This window comes from Sodiomyces alkalinus, assembly GCF_003711515.1.
Source record: "Sodiomyces alkalinus F11 unplaced genomic scaffold SODALscaffold_3, whole genome shotgun sequence".
NCBI lineage: Eukaryota > Fungi > Ascomycota > Sordariomycetes > Glomerellales > Plectosphaerellaceae > Sodiomyces > Sodiomyces alkalinus.
The window spans coordinates 3307274-3325507 of record NW_021167081.1 but is presented as its reverse complement, the minus strand read 5'-3'; the positions used below and the strand labels follow the sequence as shown (position 1 = coordinate 3325507).

At 40.0% G+C, this 18234-nt stretch overlaps 1 protein-coding gene across 1 annotated transcript; it reads left to right on the top strand.

Annotated features, from left to right (window-relative positions):
* Positions 1–17808: 17808 nt before the first annotated feature.
* On the top strand, positions 17809–17976 carry SODALDRAFT_246565 (hypothetical protein; the record flags this gene model as incomplete). Its single annotated transcript, XM_028607398.1, has 1 exon — positions 17809–17976. A coding segment is annotated over one exon (168 nt), but the record flags the coding sequence as incomplete, so codon positions are not given.
* Between the last annotated feature and the right edge of the window lie 258 nt (positions 17977–18234).

Sequence of the window (18234 nt, the reverse complement as noted above, 5' to 3'; positions counted from 1 at the left end):
TCCCGACTCTTCTAGATCGTGAATTAAATGGCTAAGGCCTCTCCGGGCTTTAACGGGTAAAGGGACGGTATCCGCCGGATCTGCGTAGACACTTATGATTACCTATACGCGTTATAGTCCGTTATACGAGGTCCCTTTATTTTTACCCCCTAAGTAGCGTTAATAATCCTTATAAGTGTATCGGTGCCGTAGTGGCCGAGGTATTTATGCTACCGCTATACTATAGTCTTTTATAGTTACCGTGGTTATCGTGATCTTTTATACGGGTTATCGCGGGGGTGCCTTACTAGGACCGCGAACGTGGTGGCGGCTGTGGCTTCCGCGCGCTCGATTATATACTGGCCGTGCATATGTAGTAGCTTATAGATAGACCGGTTATTAGCGGAGCTAATAATAGTATTATTTACCGTATCCGAGTAGTAGCCTTATAGGCGTGGCTAGCGTTCCGAGACGATATTAGTAACGAATTCCTTATAATATACGATATTATAAAGGCGTAGTAGCCTCTTCGTGCGTAATAGGGGTTATATACGTAGCTTAACGTCTCCGTATCCGAGGATAAAAGCCTTATAAGTACCTACATAAAAGGATCAAGATAAATTATCCGTGAGTAGTCTAATAGCCGTAAAACGGCCTTAATTATTAAAGATATAGATTAACGATCCTAAATGTAGGATCGCGTAGTATAATAGCGTTTTAGCTTAGTTAATAGAAAGCGATACCCCCTATTCATATTATAATAAAATAATAACGCGCTACCCATTAGATTAGGTAGGCTCCTAGTCCTATCACGGTAACGGACAGGTCTTTATAAACTATTATAGTATTATAGAGTTGATCTTCCTTGACTTCCTCCATCTTATTCGCGGTGGTAGCTACTATTTCCCGCCTTTTCTATATCGCGGTGTTTACGCGGCTTTTAAAACTATGGTTATATATCTTCTTTTCTATAACCTTCGTAATATCTTCGCGGCCGCGCTAGGTATAAGGGCGTATATTCGGCCTTATATACTAATAGGCGGCGGTGGTATAGGGGTTCTTATAAATCTTATAAGGCCTCCTTATTATAGGAGGGATAGCCTTTATAGACGTGTAGCTATAAGGACGCTTTTTATTCTCTTTATTATTAGTAGTATCCTTAGTATCGGAGAGGTTCCTAAGAGTGTTAAAGGTGCCTCTCCCGACTCTAGGCTTTATAGTAGAGGAGTATAGCCTTTGTATATTACTATGGACCGCACGTAAAGCCTTTATAAAGTCGTTAGTTATTAGCTTATTTTCCGTAATCTTATCGTAGTTATTTACTAGGTAGTTATTACTCTATTCCTAGGCGATAGGTCTAATAGCTTTTAACGCCTTTTCCGCTTAACGGTCCGCGCTTAATAGCTCTAAAACGCCTATATATTTATACTATATTATCGCTGTTTTCTAGCTTACTACCTAGGCGTTTATATCCTTCGATATAGCCTTTATAGGCGTGGTGTATTACCGGTATAGGACTAGGGCTTCCTTACGGAGGTCTATAGGTATCGGTCTTATATACGCGTATAGGAGGGTAATCTAATCTTATAGGTTATTTACGTTATCGTCCTATAATTATACGAGGAGATTATATAACGTGGTATAAACGGTCCTTCTAATAAATAAGCGTACCTTATTAAACTCCTTCTACTACGCGTTATAGTCTGCCTTTTCCTCGTAGTATACGCGGCGATGTTATAGGTAGCGTGTACGCCTTTTTTAGAGAGGTTATCGATAAATATAAGCGTCCTTATCGGTAGTTCTTTTGTTACGGCTATAACCTTCCGGCGACCGGCCGTTTTCCTTTTACCGGCGGCCGTAGTAGCCGTGGCTATAGTGTCCCTGGCGTCCGTGGCCTTTTCGCCCTCTATCGTAATAGTAGAAGACGGAGTAGCCGTGATAGTGGAAGACGAGGTAGCTATAGCCTCCTCCGTGTCGGGGTCTAAGGCGAGGGCTTTATATTTACGGATATTAGGTAGCGTAGGCTTAAGAAGTAAGTAAGTATTAGCCTCCTCGTTACTTAGTTTTAGATCGAGATAGTTTTCTTAGTAGGAGGTAGATTTACCACGCACGGCGTGCTCCTATATTACCTAATCCCTTTAGTTAATAAGGGTAGTAGCGGCCGCCTCTATTCGGCGTTAGATATATTAAAAGATATCTTTGCTTACTTATCGGTTAATTAATTAATTAATAGGTAGGTCGGTAGGTTAATTAATTGCTTAATTACTCTAATTAGGTTAATAGTAGTTATTTAAGAGTGCTTATACAAACGTGATTACTTTTATAGTACAATAGGGGTAGTCTTATTAATATTCATCGTTTAGGCGTTATAAACCGGGCTTATAAGTATCGTATATTAAATAGCACTTAGATAATCGACTTAGTAAAGCAGAAATCTCGTATATATATATTATCTTAAGTTATATCTGTATAAGTCTCTTATACTATTAATTTAGATAGTGAAGATTCTGTTATGGGTACTATATTATTTAGATCCTATCCGGTCTTTTCCGGTATCCGCCCCTGTTATATCCTGATGCCCGAGGTCCGAAGCCCTTAGTTAGGGAGTGGATCCCCCCTGGATCCCCTATAGACCACGTCGTGGTCCTGTCTATACGACACGTGCGCCTATACACTAATTACCGGCGACTACCGTTATAAGGATAGGCGAGGATATATTCCTCCTTATACTTATCTAACTCCTATAGTTCGACGTCTATATCCTTAGGAACCGGCGATTTACTATTACGAGACCGCTAGGGTTCTAATATAGAAACCGGAAATATATCGTAAATCTTTAATTTTAGTAATAAATCTAGTCTATAAGCCAGGCCGTGCTAGGTAATACCCTTAGCGATACGGTAAGGTCCTAAGAATATATCGGATGGTTTATAGTTAGGCCGCTATTAGCGAATATTCTTTATAGAGAGTAGTATATACTCGTCCTTTATAAAGCGTTGCTATACGCGGCCCATAGTATAATAATAATCGTATATTGCCTAGGCCTTTCGAATTAGGGTATTTATTACTTCTTTATTTACTAATAAGTATTAAACTCGCTATTCTATAATAGCCGACTTAGACTGCCCTTTTAACTAACATTATAACCTATAAGTAAAGTAGCCGGCGTATTATTCGTGGTTAAGTGGTAGGAGGTATTATAGATAAACTAGGCGAGTAGGAGCTTATCTACCTAGTCGTTCTGCTTAAATATATAAAATATACGTAAGTAGTGCTTAAGGCTTTAGTTTTAGCACTCTATTTAAGCGTCTATCCATAGGTACTAGGCGGTTAATAGCTATCTATGTATACTAAGGTATATATAAATCGTCTTCTAGAATCGGCTTATAAGCAGTAATCTATAGTCGGAGATAATACTATTAGGTAGATAGTACTTACTAAAGATATATATTTATAGGATATCCGCGAGCCTATCCGAGGTTAGTTTATTCCTAATTAGTATATAGGTAGAGTACTTAGTATACCTATATACCGCTACTAGGATAACGTCTTACTTATATCCGCTATTAGTAACTAGTAGAAAACCGGTAACGAAGTTGATATATATTTCTTAGAACGGTCGGCGCGGAATTAGTAAGCTTTATATTATACTAAATAGTTTATAGTATAGGGGCTTTATACGCTAATATATAAGATAACTAGAGATAAACTTCTTAATATCGCGTTATAAGTAATCCTAGTAATACACGTCGCGAATACGTTATATAGTATATGTATATATGTGTTTCTATTTAATGCCTTGGCAGAACCTAGTAAGTACTGGGACCGCGCCCCTTATTGGAGTATCGGGCGGTGCGGATTCTATGTCTATATGCTAAGACTATATAGTGCTAAGCGCTTAACTCTATACCCTTTTTCCTACTAAATAAGATAAATACCATACTATGCTATTAAATATATATATAAGATAAGTCGCTAGTGATATAATATAGGAAATCTCGTTATCTCGCTATATACCCGCGGGGGCCTTTATACTATTTTCTCCTCGGCACCCGTCGCCTATCGGCTAATTCTTATTAGCTTATAGGTATACCCCTCCTTAAGGGTAATAGGCAGATCCTATCCAGGAAGCCTACTATATCGTTAAGGGCGGCGAAAGCCGCCCCGTTCGTAAGGATCTCTATAACGGTCTCCTCGGGGTTAAATGTACTGGTCCGATCCCTGTTCTTATCGTAGTGCTATAGCTAGGTTAGCCACTTATAGGAGTTCCTAACCTTACGGCAGTGGGCGAAGTACTCCCGGGTCTTCTTATAACCGTAGCTATAGTCCGTGACATAGTCCTCGTATTAAAACCGCTTATAGTATTTATTAAAATCTTTATACCTTGTATATACTTATAGTAGTCGTATTAGCGTTCTACGAGGTATCCGGAGATCTTCCGGCTCTTTCCTGCTAGAGCCTAGTCTCTTCTATAGTGCCGTTAAATACCCGCGGGGGCGGTTACCGATATACTATTTTCGAAGCCTAATTCTATAGTATTCTATAGCCTATACCTTAACACTTACCTTGGTCGGCCTTTTATTCTCCGGTAATATCCCCTATATACTTTCTATATTATAAAGTTCGTCTGCCCCCTTATTACCCGGAATCCCTACATACCCCAGTGCCTAGTATAGTTAGGCCTTATTAACGGAGGCTAGGCGTTATTACCTTAGAAGTTCGTGTCTCGATAACCGCGGGACGGTCCTAATAAGCCCCCATAAGATAGCTTAATTATCGATATAGTATAATATATCCTTTATATTAGGTAATCGTAATACCGCTACTAGACCTTTAGTGGCTCCCGTAACCTTCTTATCGAAGACCTCTACGTTACGTAGATAGCCGCGACTATAGGTGATTTCTCTGCCGCCGCGCTAGATAAAGAAGGCCTAGGTTATATTCCGGCATTTCTATAACCTATCCGAGTATATAAGGGTATAGTCCGGGGGAAAGGAGTTTAACCACGTTATAAACGCGGCTATTACCTTATCCTTAGGTCGACTATTAAACGGTATCCTTTCCTTTTATAATCTCCCGGTAAATCGGGGATATATTAAGGAGTACCGTGGGGGGTTCGTGTGTATTAGTTCTTTAGTCCGAAGGACCCTTAATCTCCGAACGGGTGCCTTAATTTTCCGGGTATCGCCGCGTATAATAGGAGTAACGGACTAAACTATAGGGGAGTCCTTATCTAAACCTACGACCCGTATAGCGTAACGCTAGCGGAGGTATTTAGCGTGCTCCTCTACGGAGGGTGTTCTAGACTCCAGGTATAAGGCTATTATAAGAACGATTTTCTATATTAGTAGGACCGCTCGTATTATAGTTATCCATACACAGGTTATAGTCCTTAATCGGGGTAGGTAGTCTAATAGTAACCGGTATTACTTCTTACTAATTATATCGGTACGCCTCTAGGCTAAGGCTATACATCCTTCCTACTAGATTTCCGTAATATAGTATATAACTATTAGGACACACGCTAGTACGGCTCTTCGGAGTAGGGCGAGGTTTAGGCCGTATAAGGCCCCGGCGAGTCCTCTAATATAGTTAGCGACCTTAAGGCCCTTTCTCGCCCACGTCTCCACGTAAGCGTCGAACTTAAGTCTCCTATCTATATAGATACCGAGCTATTTTATCGGGGCCGGGTAAAAGCGGCCTGAGTGATCTATAGTATAGGTAACCGTGACTTCGTAGTTAAATCGGGGAACCGATATAGTAGGGAATTAGGGGATCTTCTATTATAAGAAGAGTTAGGCCTTAGCCTTATCGAAGTCTAATTTTACGCTATTTCCTATATACTACTAGAGCTACTATTTTAGTAGTTCGGTTACTAGCTTTACTATTTTATCGAGGTCTATATAGGCCGTAAGAATATAAGAGTCGTCTATATAGCCGAAGCGGTTACCCTTATTAGGCAGTTTATATATATCTACGATACTAAGGGCGTATTTAATCGGGAAGGCTAGAGGTCCTATAGTAGGCCTATAGGGTTTAGCGGGGTGTATTTATACGGGTAGGAGGTCCCGAAAATTATATAAGCAGTTTTATAAGAGGCGAAACTCTCCTAGTACTTTACCGTGGTTAGGTCCTACCCTTATTTCCTTAGCGTATATACGCAATATTTATATAGGACCGAGTCGAATACTCCTTTCATATCGTTAGTTATAGTAATAACCTGCTTCCCCTATAGTAGCTATAACTTAACCATATATATAAGGACTACCGCGAGGTTAATTATCGACTATTCTGACATGGCTCCGGTATACTATAGGTTTAGAATACCGGCGATTATAGCCCTATATACTATTCTCCTTACTATAATACGTTCTAGGCCCTTACCTAGTACGCTAAGTAGTTAAATCGGCTTATAGCTAGCTATTATCCCGGTATCCTTCCCCGGCTTATTGATTATTACTATATCCCCTTTTCGGAAGGGTCGCGGGTAGTATCCTATAAGCCTATAAACTTTAAAGAGTTCCGTTACTTCTTCTTTAACCTCTAGCTATACTAACCGTAAGAGCGGTATACTAATATTATTCCCGCCTAGGGTAATTGTGTTTACGTTAATCGTTTAGTGTTTTGCCTTATCCCTTAAGCTAGGTAAGTCTATCGGTATACGTTAGTCAGGGGGATTTATTTCGGAGATTCTAGGGGTCTATTAGGTCCGGTATATTCGGCTTCCTCGCGAGCTTTATTTTTCGAAGTAGCTCGCCCTTTTAGACGTCCTTAAAGTAGCCTAAACCGTTATAGAATATCGGGGGTATTAAGAGCCTATCCCCGAGTTTATACTAACCTATAATCTTATATAGCTTTTCGGCGTTTTGTATTCCCTGATCCTTTTATTTTAATAATCCTTACTAACCCGTTATATAGTCTTATAAAAGGCGTCACGTGCTTTAGTGTTATCGAGGTCCTAATATCTAGGTTAAATAGCCTTACTATAGGCCTATCTATATTCGTTATTTTATTAGGGCTTTCTATTACTAGCTAGCCCCTAGTATTGTGTCCTAAACCGGCGGAGGGGGCCTACTACTATATCCATTAGTTACTACGCCTGTTAGTTAATTATGTATAGGTCCTTATTCGGGGGTCGTGTAAGGAGTCGGAGGTAATTAGCTACCTCTCTCCGTGTCAGAACATAAACAAGGTACGCGGAATTATGTGTGTATTCATCTAAGTAAAGTCTGTGATACTTTATAGGGATGTCTAACTATACGGAAAAAGCAGGGGAAATAAGGGTGGAAATATAGGACCGAGGTACTCCACACGTCTAATATAATATGGCTTATCATACCACGATAAGGTGGCTGTGGCATCTGATACACACCCCTAGAATAGTAGGATTAATCCTAACTATTCTGTTTATTAAATTGATGCTCAAAATCCAGGGTAAATCGGGCCTAGATATTAATCAACGGCGTTATAGGCGTCAAAGCTAAAAAGCAGTTAAAAAGTGTTAAAAACAGTACCTAAACAATAGTCTATAGGGGCATAAAAACACTTATAATAACGGTCTAATTAACTGTTTTCCTCTAATTAAAACGTAATAGGAGATCGTCGTCTCTGTTAATTGCTTTAATCCTATTTCGGCGGGACCTCTATACTAAGCAGATATATAAACGCCCTGTGTTTCTGCGAGGGAAGTACCTTTATAAGCCTATCGCTGACTATATTATTAGTGGCGATCTAATTAATCGCGACGGTTCCTTTTTAAACGGTGTATCGGATCTAAAGGACGTGGATATCGAGATACTTTAATTTTAAGGTAACCTACGGCCGCGGCGACTCTAGTAGTTACTTAGTTTATTAATTATTATAGTATATAGTTAGTGGTTCCTCCTTAATGGTAAGGGTAAGGTCCTTTATTAAACGCCTCGTCGCGATATACTGCGTAGTAATAGCAGAAAGTGCTATAAGCTCGGCTTTAGTATTAGAGGTCACGACGCTTGTTTGCTTATCAGCCTTCTAGTCTATAGAACCCCCGAATAATAATATAGTATAGCCTTAGGAGCTATACCGAGTCTTACGGTTAGTAGCGAAGGCGGCGTCCGAAGCATAAAAGAGTGCAGGGTGTTAGTGGTCTTTACGTGGTCCGATATAAAGTTATAGTGTTTTCGTCGAGCCGAGATACTTTAAATACCTGTCTACGGTATCGTGATACTATTGTAACGGGTTAGTACTGAATTCGGTAAGCCTCGAAGCGGCTTTAGAGATATTAGGCCGGGTCTAATAGGCGGCGTAATTAATAGAACCGACCTTCCGAAGATATAGATATAGTAATTCTTCGGAGGCTTATTAGTCGGTAGTAGATAGTTCTAAAACGTTAGGTTAAGGAAGAGGGCTTTTAACCCTACGACCTCTATAATCTACCTATAACGCCTTTATCTTATCGGTAATATAGGTATTAAGCGATAACTATAGCTTACGTTATTAACGATCGCGTCCTACGCGGATTCAAAGGAACCACTTAAGTAATCCTAGATCTCTAACTTAGCAGCTCTTCTATATCTATTATACTAGATTATTAGCAGCAGATTAATATTTCTTATAGTAGATCAGGATAATATCGTTAACGTAAAAGAAAGTAATTAGGACCCTATTCTTAAAGATATAATCGTCTTCGATTAATTACTTTAAACCGCACTTACCTAGTACGGAAGAGAGCTATTAGTGCTATAGCTTTAGGGAACGGCGGAGGCTATATAACGCGCAGCGTAGCCTTTAAATCCCTCTACATTATTTAGGGATATATATAGATTACTTTAAAGCGTCCTCGAGCTAATCGAGGCTTTAAGGCCCGTAACCGACTAGAGTAACTACTAACTAGGAGGGTCCTTAATATAGATCTCTTCGTTAAGCAGGCTATTAATGAATACGTTAACGGCGTTTAGTTACCGAGTCTTAAGATCGAAGTGGGCTATAATACCTATTAGCGACCTAAAGGTCCTTCTAGCGAGGGTAGAGGCATAGGCGTTAAGGTGGTTATTAGGTTATTAATCCCCTCGAACGTATAGGCGTGCCTTAAACTTATTAACGTAACTAGTAAGATCGACCTTATACTTAAGAGCCTATTTAAGGTCTAGTGGTCTTAGAACTGATTTAGATAGTCCCGAGCTATACCCCTACTAGTGAGACTATTCCTACCGTTTAAAGGTGCCTATTAACCTAAGCGTGCCGACCTCTTATAAGGCAGCCTTCATCTATTCTAATTTATAGGGACTTTTTAGTATTTAAGACTAATTTAGAGGCTCCTTAGGTATATCGCGGCGTATTAGCGCCTTCTTCGGCATCTCTATCTGATTATAGAAGGCATAAAAGGAAGGAGGGGTATAACGGTCGGTTAGACGCCTACTACGAGTAGGCCTTTTGGCAGTGGCCGTTAGAATAATAGGAGGGCGGTTTCTTCTGCTTATAGAAGCAGGTTAGTTAGCTATAGTAGTGGAATAAGAGCTTTAAGGAGGCTTAGCTATAGTAGGTGGCTCTACCGTAGCAGGAGCCGTAGATACCGGATTAACGGCGGTGGTAGTAGTGGTTAATTCCTGATTAAGAACCGATTAGTCAGGGGATAATAATCCTATCGTGACGGTATTGCCGGTTATAGCCGTATCGTCGGCACATTAATCTTCGGTATCGTTAGGCTATTTAAAAATAGGCGGTAGATCCGTAGTTCCGGTTAGTGGTGTAGAAGGACTGTTTATAGTTATTAGAAGAGGGAGAATAGGTGCTATTAGAGGTATAATTATAGGTGTAATTATAGAAGACGTTAAAGCAGGTGCCGCTGGAGGCGTGGAAGGCGTTATAGGGCTTATTTGCCCTATTCTAAGTGCCTCTTAATTAGGTGCCTCCTATTATTCCTGCTGTTATTGTTTTCCTGTAGATTCTGTAGTAGTTATTAAACCTGTACCTTTATCCACCCCCCTAGAAGCACTAGTAATAGTAGTAGCGACCGCTATAGCCTCCTTTATAGTATTCTATTCTAGCAGCGTTTAAGGGTGGAAATCGATGACGTTAGTAGTAATACCTAGAGGATCGTGGAGTTAATAATCTATAGGCAGATTAAGCTACTCGAATACCTTAATTAATACCTTAGGTTCGTGGTTATAATCTTTATATAGCTGTTTTTCGTTAAAAGTAACGTCTCTTATACGTAGGATCCTCCCTAATTTCGGCACCTGAATTCGATATATATTAGTACTCTTATAGCCGATTAAATAGGCGATATATACTCTCTCCGCGAGCTTAGCGTTACCGTTACGACCTTATGTATAGTCGGCGGTTAGTGGATATACCCTATAACTCTACCTCTTTAAGTGGCTGATGATAGGCTTCGTCAGGATCTTTTTTAGGCCTTATTTATTAATCTAATCCTCTATCTGCCCTTAAGAGGTCTGCTACTAAAGGTCCTTCCGAGGGATAAGGTTATATAGATATACTATAGCAGCCACTAGTTCTGGCTATATATCCTATTAGATGCCCAAGGCCGTGGCGAGGGTCCTCGCGATAGTAAAAATAACGCCGCCATGGTGTTCTGCCTTCGCATTCTATACGGCTATACATAGCGATAACCTCTTAAGCAAAATCCCTCCCTTATCGGCCTATTTATCGAAGCCTTTCTAAAGGGGTCTTTCTGTATCCAGGCGGATTACTATAATTATATAGTGGTACTGCCTTTAAAGGAAGAACTTAAAATTCACTAGCGTGGGTAAGGCTGATTTATAGTTACGCAGAAACCGTATAATAGCTTAACGAGTATAGGGATTGTATAAAAGCATCACGACCTTTGTACCGTTATAGGCTTCCTTAAGGCTAAAAAGGTTAACCCCTACCCTATACCACGGTATCGTCGTTTAGTCATTAGGGACTATCTGAATACTACCTTCTTCGACTTGCTAAGGGTATAGGCCTTATATTCCACTACAAGAGGGCCTTTTTAATATTCTTTAATCACGTCTCTAACAAGGGTATCGTTAATTTTATCGAGGGCAGTAGCGCCGGCGTGCCCTAGCCTTTTATGCTATAAGCGAGCGTCTACTACGCTTATAGTAGGCCTTAAAAGCTATTAAAGAAGCTGCTTAGTAGGTACTGTTAATAATCCGTTAGAACGAGAGCGTATTAATCGTTAACGTTATTTAGAGGTAGGGCTACTAAGCCCTCCACCTGTAGCATTTCGAGCCCGGGATTAAAAACGATGCCCTATTCCTTTAATCTTCTGTTACGATTAAGATTATTAGGTAATCTTATATAAAAGTAACGCGATTTAGTACTAAAACGAAGGGATTACTATATTCGTCGTCTACCTCTAATTATATCCTGCTATAACCCTTAACTAGCTTAGTCTCTCTACTACCTGTTTGAAAACCCCGCTCTTTAATACTAGGTTCGAAGTGCTGTAATAGGTATTATTAGTTAGTGATATGCCTTAACGTGCCGGAGTCGATTAGTAGTTAATTAACGAGATTGGTACTAACGTTACCGTTAAGCTATAGAAGGGAATATATCCTATAGGACTCCTCGTCCGAATCCTTATCCTGGTTATCCACGAAGTTAGATACCTCCTTTAACGATTCTTTCGGCTATAACTTCTAAGAGTCGTTTTTAGCAGCTATTTTTAGGCTTTTAGCGTCCTTTTCGATATTCTCCCGGAATCTCTTTTAACGTTCGTTATTCTAAGTCTTAATAATCCGGTCGTAGCGTTCTAAGATCTCTTTTAAAGGTGTGTATCCTTTCTTCCTACGTGCCTTATTTACGTTTAGGCACTTTTATAAAGGGTTATAGTTATATTTACTCCTCTTCTTATTACAGTAGTCGTATAATTACTCCTTTTTCTGTTATAGAGGAGAGGACTACTAGTTATCCTGCTATCCCGATTATACCCGCTTAATATTTACCTTCTTTATCCTTACCTAGGAAGGTTACCGTATAAAAGGATAATACGGTAGGCTTCTTATCGAGTCGGTACGGGTAACGGCGAAAAAGCTATATTATATATTCCTCCACGATAGATTAAATTAAGGGTAGGTCTTCCTCTTCTAACCGGATAAGCTCTATAAAACGTCCTTCTAACTACTTTAGTGCTATGCTGCCGATAGCGTTAAAGAAGCCGTCTATCTATTATTTCTTAGTATCGTATTCTCGAACCTTATATGTCTCGGCGTCGCGGCATAGCTTTATAAAGTCTTCTAGCTAACGCTTATAGGGTATACGTCTAACGTTTTAGAGGTATTTATCCTAGCGTCTCTTAACCAGTGACTTCTAGGCGGCGTTCGTTAGCTTAAGGTGCGTCTTAAGGGTATACCGGATATCCTTAACTTCCTTTTTACCGGCGTACTAATGCTTTAAAGCAGGGCTAACCGTCTTCGCGATATAGTCGTGGAGTGCTTAAATCCCCCTCTTTTTAGCCTTATACCGATCCTTTTCTGCCTGCTAGATCTTAAACAGTATATCCTAATTAGTGGCGTTACGTTCTTCGGCTATAGTAGGAGGTTACGGTGGATCGGTTCTAATATGGCACTTAGGCCGTTTAGCCTCTTTAAGGTCGGGATTAACGAGGTCGGCGATATCGTGGGGGTACGCGATAGTTATCACGGCTTTAATCTAAGGCCTTTAGTCTTTCGGAGAGGTAAGCGTTACGAGGCCTATAATAGGCACTACTACTATAGAAGCTATCGTTATACTAATAAAAAGCAGTGGAATAGGATAAACGAAAAGGTTAATTAACTATACTAAACGCTTTAAACGGTAGTGCGATAGAAACGATAAAACGATTAAATAAAACTAAAGCAGGCGGACATTACTAATAATACTAAACTACCCGCTATAGATTTAAGGCTGATTTTAATAGCCTAGAAGCTATAGATCGATCGGAATAGCTTCGTTTATTAGACCGCCGGGCTTATAACTGTCAGAGTATAAATAAGGTACGCGGAATTATATATATATATTCATCTAAGTACAGTTTATAATACTTCACGGGAATATCTAACTATACGAAAAAAGCAGGGGAAATAAGGGTGGATATATAGGACAGAGGTACCCCATACGTCTAACACTATATAGTTTGTCACACCCCGATAAGGTGGCTGTGGGATCTGAGAGCTTTACTTAACGTAACTAGTGGCCGTGGATATCGACGTGGCAGAGGCATGTTATTAACGTGCTAATCTCGTAATTAACTAACCGAATCGTTTAGTTATTATCGCATAGGATCCTTAACTCCGTATTATTAAACTCTATACCTATACTAAACAATCATTATTATATAAAGATACCTTCTTGTACTGCTTATACTAACGCTACTAGATCTGCTTCGACTATTGACGTTATAACCGTATCTTACTGATTAGCGCCCCACGCGATAGTTCTTCTAAATAACCGTATTACGAACGCTTAACTACTCTTATGGTTAAGGGTATTATGGGTAAAAGAGGCGTTAGTATAGATTTTCATAGTATCGCCACCCCTTAGTTCTAACATAAACGATTAGCTATTAAGTAGATAGAGGATTAGATAATCAGCGGCCTTATAGTGTATCGGCCCTGGATTAGTATTAAAGCGGTATAGCCTGAATACTATAAACGCGATATCAGGCCGCGATATTATAGCTGTGTATAGTATAGATCCTATCTTCCGTTAATAGATTTTAAGATTAGTCGAGGTCCCTATATAGGGTAGTAGTTCTATAGTTTTGATTAGGTGCGTTAGGCGATAGTTGCTGTTATGCATACGGTTACTATTTAGCTTTAAAAGGCGTTCTAACTTAGTTACGTAATCGCGTTACGATAACTAGATCTTATATACGGCACGGTCGCGAATAGTCTTAATACTAAGGCACTAATAGAGGATCGCTACCTTATAGATTATAGTAGCGTTATAGGTTATTAATAGCCTAGTCTATCTAAGCCTTATATTATTTCTTATACGTAATAACGATATCGTTAACGTAGAAGAATAGGATTAAACCGCGACGTAGAAAGTAATAAGAATCCTATAGCATTATCTAGGAGCTATCCGCTAATAGGATAGCCGAAAGGTGCTTTTACTAAAGTAATAAGAACTCCTTAAGTCTATATAACGGCTTTTATAGAGATAAACGACTCCCTAAGGCTAGAAAGCCTAGCGGCGGGTATATAAAGATATCGTGGGGTAGAGGCGCGTGTATAAACGCGTGTATAACGTCGAATCATAATAGCGTAATGTTACATCGGACGGCGATTACTATTAACGCGCGGAATAACCATCCGGCTCATATAGCTATATATATCTTCTTAAGGGAGGATTAATATTACTAATCTCCTCGTACTACAAGCGTTATCTTTTATTTATATAGAAATCCATACTTATCTAATTTATATATTAATATCTATATCGAGTTTAGAACCTGATTTATATCTATTACGGACTCCGGCACCTATATCCATAACCCTATCTCCTCGTAGCTCCGTAGGTAGTCTTCTTATACCTATCGGAATAGGTAGCTATAAGGGTGCGAGGGTATATCACGAGGGGTTTTCGGAGGAGGAGCGAGGTCTTTACGATAGATTTTCGCTGCCGCCGGAGTAACTACTAGAGCCGTGCTCCCTAAGGTTTCTATTAGGGCCGTGGACTTATATAGTGGCGATATATACTGATATAGTGTTATGGAAGTAGTCTTTTTTAACTGTAATTTAGTTACCGGAGTCCTTTCTAAGGTGCGTGTTATACCGTAGCGGCTGGCGTTAAACGCGGCTACCTAACTATCTCTTTACTAGCTATCTCCTTACCGATTTAGTCGCGCTCCTCTGTTTAATAGGAGCCCTATAATCGTAACTATAGGGGTATCGTAGCACCGTGTTCCTTTATCCCGGAACCCTGTGGCCGTAACCGTAGAGGTATCACGAGTTTCTAATATAACGGCTACTATTAGCGCTATTACCGATAGCCGCGTTACTAATAGAGAGGGAAGTAGTGGACTAGGTGACTATAGACGGTAATCAGGTGCTATACTCGCTAAATCACACTATTCGTGACCTAAATCTTATCTATCTAGACTCGAGATAGCCTCTTCTACCCCTTTACGGACGGGTATTACGGACTATAACCTCGACGATACCGTTAAGAAAGGGGATCCGGGGGAAATCACCCCCGGCGAGGGCAGGGGCAGGGGTATATTAAGCTTAAAATAAGCAGTTTTATAAAGGAGGGGTCCTTAGCTTATACGTTTATAAACGGCCGTGACTCTCTAGCCCTCTCTTATCTAATCTAACTAATTAGGTCTTCTAATGTCTTTTCTATTAATTAACGAAGATCGTCCGTAAAGGTATTAATATCGCTATCGAAGAAGGCGCGTTCGTTAAAATCCACGTCGCGCATGCGAATAACGCGGTTATAGCAGTGTAGGCCGGGTACCCAGATAAGGAAAATATTAGTGGAATCGTAGCCAATAAGGTAGCCGATATAGGCACGAGGATCGATATGACTTAATAGCTTATTCGCACCCTTTTACGCGTCTTTGGTTGTTATATACGCCTTATAGCCGTAGGCTCGAAGGTATAATAAAATCGGCTTTCTTTTATAGAGAACCTTATATAGCGTTTTCTAATCCTTATTGTTATACTGCCTTCGTGGCGTACGGTTATAGACGTACGTAGCCGTGGGAATAGCTTTAGGCTACACGAACAGCTGTAGTTTTACGTAGATATTTATCGCACGCCCGTTTAAGATTACTATAGTAGTAGTATATTCGCACTCCCGTTCTACGCTTAAGTATTAGTAGTAGATACCTCTAAAAGGATACCCCTTTGCGTGGGAATTAGATGATATCGTCGGATTAAGTTAGCTTATTATTAGCTGCGACAACGCGTACCTTATAGCCTAATTAACGGTCTATCTAGGCGAGGAATTCCTTGATTATTACGAGGATATCCGCTACTAGTTTGCTCTTTATAACGTAGGTGGCCGTAAAGCTACTATAATAATCAGTAAAAATTATAAACCGCGAATCCCCATCGGACGTTTATTTAAAATCCGTGAAATGAATCGCCTATCGTTTCTCTACGTAGATTAGTACTATACAGGGGTGCCTACTAATATACTATTTTATCTTTACGAGCTTATAGGCCACGTAGTCGGGAGTTATTAGTCCCTTAATCGTACCCCCCTACGTCTACTCTTCTAGGTGCCTAAGTGGTTTAGGGCTAGTATACCTTAGCCGTAGATACTATAAGATACTCTCCTAGTGCTAAGATATCGTATCTTTAATTTTCGGATAGAATAAAAGCCTAGAAAAGTAGCCGTAGATTAGTTAGAATCGTAGGGTATATACTTAATAAAAGTCTAATCGAAGTAATAACTTAGCTAGTATAGTATAGATCTATCGGTACATCGAAGGTAGTTCTTTAGTAGCTCCTAATCGTACTAGTATCCTCGTAGTCGTAACGGTTAGTTTAAGATTACATTATGGGTAAAATCTTCGTAGTATACGATATTTAATAGTCTAAAATCAAGGCCTCCTATTTGTCCGTTTAATCTTACAGTCACGTTGCCGTGATCTTTAATAGGAAGCGATAAGGTGTCTATAACCACGCGGTCTTCCTGCGTAGCTAGGGTAAAATTAGAAAAGCGGGGAAAATCGTTAAAGAGACAGATTATTACGCCGGAATCGAGGATAGTAAAGGCTCGAAGAGGGTAGTTAGTAGTAGCGGTTGCTACTATAAAGCTAGCGGCGTAGGAGACGCCGCTACGGACGCTACTATAGTCGAGTTATGCCTCTTTAAGCCATATAGAGTCCCGGTTTATATCCTTCTTCACCTTCTTTATAGTATATAGTTCTTCTACTTCCGCGCGTATCGTAGGGTCGTATTTAAGAATCTATTAGATAGTTATTTTAGTGCTCTCGGAAGGAGACCAGTTATTATATACCGTTTCCGGAATTAGATAGAAGTAGGTTTTAATATCGTGACTAGGTATAGCGTATACGCGGTATAACTACCCTCTCTATAAGGTAGATTAACAGCGTTTAGAAGAGGAACGGTTAGCTAAAATAGTAGAAGGTATGGCTATAGATCCAGCGATAAAGAGATTCTTAGCTTTATTCTTCCCACGGCCACCCTTCTTAGGTTTAGCCATGGCACCTAAGGTATCGTCGCCCTTATCGCTTCTAGTATATAATGCCGGGAATACTATAACGCGGTGGCTACCGCATTTTTCTTAGTCTTTAAGTCTAGTCTCGATATATCGTTAACTAAATAAAGATCTTCGGGGAGTAGTACTTTCTTATCTAAAAGACATCCCTCGGCTTCGGTCTAATCGTGACTAGCGATTATATATATCCTTTTAAAAAAGTCTACTATCTAGATATACGTTACGGGCCTTAATTAGACCTCTTTAAGGCGTATTAATAGCTCTTACTCTCTAGGTAACCACTCCTGTAGCCTTTCTAGGGTTATTAGTGATACGCGGACGTATTCGTTATATTCTTCGTAGGTGTTAACACGGCGGGTAGTTATATATTAAGTAGTATCGCGGCTGAAGGCTTAAATACCTTTTTAGCATTAGATTACGTAGTGCTCGTGCCACGCCCCACCTATTTTAGTTCGTTTAGCATTCACTAGCTATAAGCTGGTGCTGGACAGTTATATGTCCAGGACACTTACAACGGCACTTTTTCGAAGCTATTCACAATAACCGCGTGTTTGCCCACAACAATAACCTGTTTTAATCCTTTTAAATATAAAGGCTCGCGTTATTGCCGCTATTAAATTCATTAACGAAAACCCGAATTCTGAAGTCGTAACGGTGGCGCGTTAATTTGAAATCCCGCGATATAGGCTGTGTTCACGCCTTCAGGGCCGACCTACTCGAGAGGGTAATAAATCACTAAATTCCAAGCTTTTAGAGCCCGAAGAAAAAGCCCTATACCGCTTTATTAATCGCCTTAATGATACTAACCTTATGGTTCGACCTCTGTTTATTACTATACACGCGATTCTAGAGGCGCGTTACGATATAGAAGAAGGCAACCCCGCCCCTACCGTTAGTCAATAATGGGTTACGCGGTTTATGTAACGGCACGGCTACTTTAAAAAGAAGTAAAAGAAGATAGATACGAACCGTTAGACTACCGAGGATTCCGAACGGGTTCTGTATTACTTCAACCAATTACGGGAGGTTATACAGGAAAACGGAATCCTACCGGAATCTATCTAGAATATAGATAAGACCGGCTTTTAGATC